This window comes from Oxyura jamaicensis, unplaced genomic scaffold (assembly GCF_011077185.1).
Source record: "Oxyura jamaicensis isolate SHBP4307 breed ruddy duck unplaced genomic scaffold, BPBGC_Ojam_1.0 oxyUn_random_OJ69504, whole genome shotgun sequence".
NCBI lineage: Eukaryota > Metazoa > Chordata > Aves > Anseriformes > Anatidae > Oxyura > Oxyura jamaicensis.
In genome coordinates this window covers 896-1,825 of record NW_023309430.1, presented here as the reverse complement: position 1 = coordinate 1,825, position 930 = coordinate 896, and the positions used below count along the sequence as shown (strand labels likewise).

The 930-nt window shown below is 74.3% G+C and overlaps 1 protein-coding gene across 1 annotated transcript; it reads right to left on the bottom strand.

Moving 5' to 3' along the window:
• Window positions 1-116: 116 nt before the first annotated feature.
• LOC118159299 (cysteine sulfinic acid decarboxylase-like) lies at window positions 117-472 on the bottom strand. The gene is made up of 2 exons (XM_035313907.1): window positions 335-472; window positions 117-245 (listed from the first exon to the last, which is right to left on the bottom strand). The coding sequence occupies exons 1-2, from the start codon at window positions 458-460 to the stop codon at window positions 123-125; spliced, it is 249 nt and encodes an 82-aa protein (XP_035169798.1). The 5' UTR covers window positions 461-472; the 3' UTR covers window positions 117-122.
• Between the last annotated feature and the right edge of the window lie 458 nt (window positions 473-930).

Genomic DNA, 930 nt, shown 5'->3' with positions numbered 1-930 from the left:
TCGCCCCTGGGGCAAGGAGCAGCTGGGCGGGGAGGGGGCCCTGCAGGCAGGGCCGGGACCGACTGGGACCGACTGGGACCAGCCAGGACCACCGTGCCCATTGTCCCACGCGCTCACCGGTCTTAACGCTGTAGCGGGCGATGTCGCGGCAGTGCTGCAGCAGGCGCTGGGGGGGGCTCCCCGTGGCTGCGCAGCTCCAGGTCCAGCAGCGCCCGCAGCTCCCGCGGCTCCCTCCAGTCGCACACCTGGGCCGGGACCCGGCTCAGCCCCCGGCACCCCCGGGAGGGGCTCAGGGACGCCCCCCCCACCCCCCACCCCCATGCCGGCCCCGCACCTTGAGGGCCGTGTCCGTGCCCTTGCGGACAGCCTCATCCAGCAGCACCTCGAAGGCCTCCCGCAGGAATTCCTCTCCCGCCGCCCTGTCCAGGCCTGGCCGCTCCAGCGCGCTGCCCTCCGCCATCACGGCCCCCCCCGCGCCACTCATCCCTGGGCGGACACACGGAGGGATGGACGGGTGTGGGGCAGCCGTCACCCCCCCAGGAGTCCCCGCTTCCAGGGGGGCAAAGCCCCGGCCCCCTGTTCCCTCACCTCTCCCGATTTCTCACCAGAAGAGCGGGGGCGAAGGGCAGCAGCCAGCACCCGCGTCCCCTCCCAGGGGGCAAAGTGCAGCTCAACCCCCCCCCCCCCGGCGCTGGCGTCCCCAGGGAGGGGCCGCGGGGATGGCCCAGCACCTCCCAGCGCACCCAGTGCAGGCTGCTGGTCCCGATGGCAATGTGAGGGGGATGGCAGTGGGACCGGCCCTGCCTGGGGGCCTCTGGGGGTGCCCCCACCCCGTTTGGCCCCCAGGCCAGGGTGGGATGAGGGCACTCAGCTTGGGGGGGTGGCTGGGGAGGGGTGGGGAGGCATTGGGGGGAGGGGGTGGACAGAGGA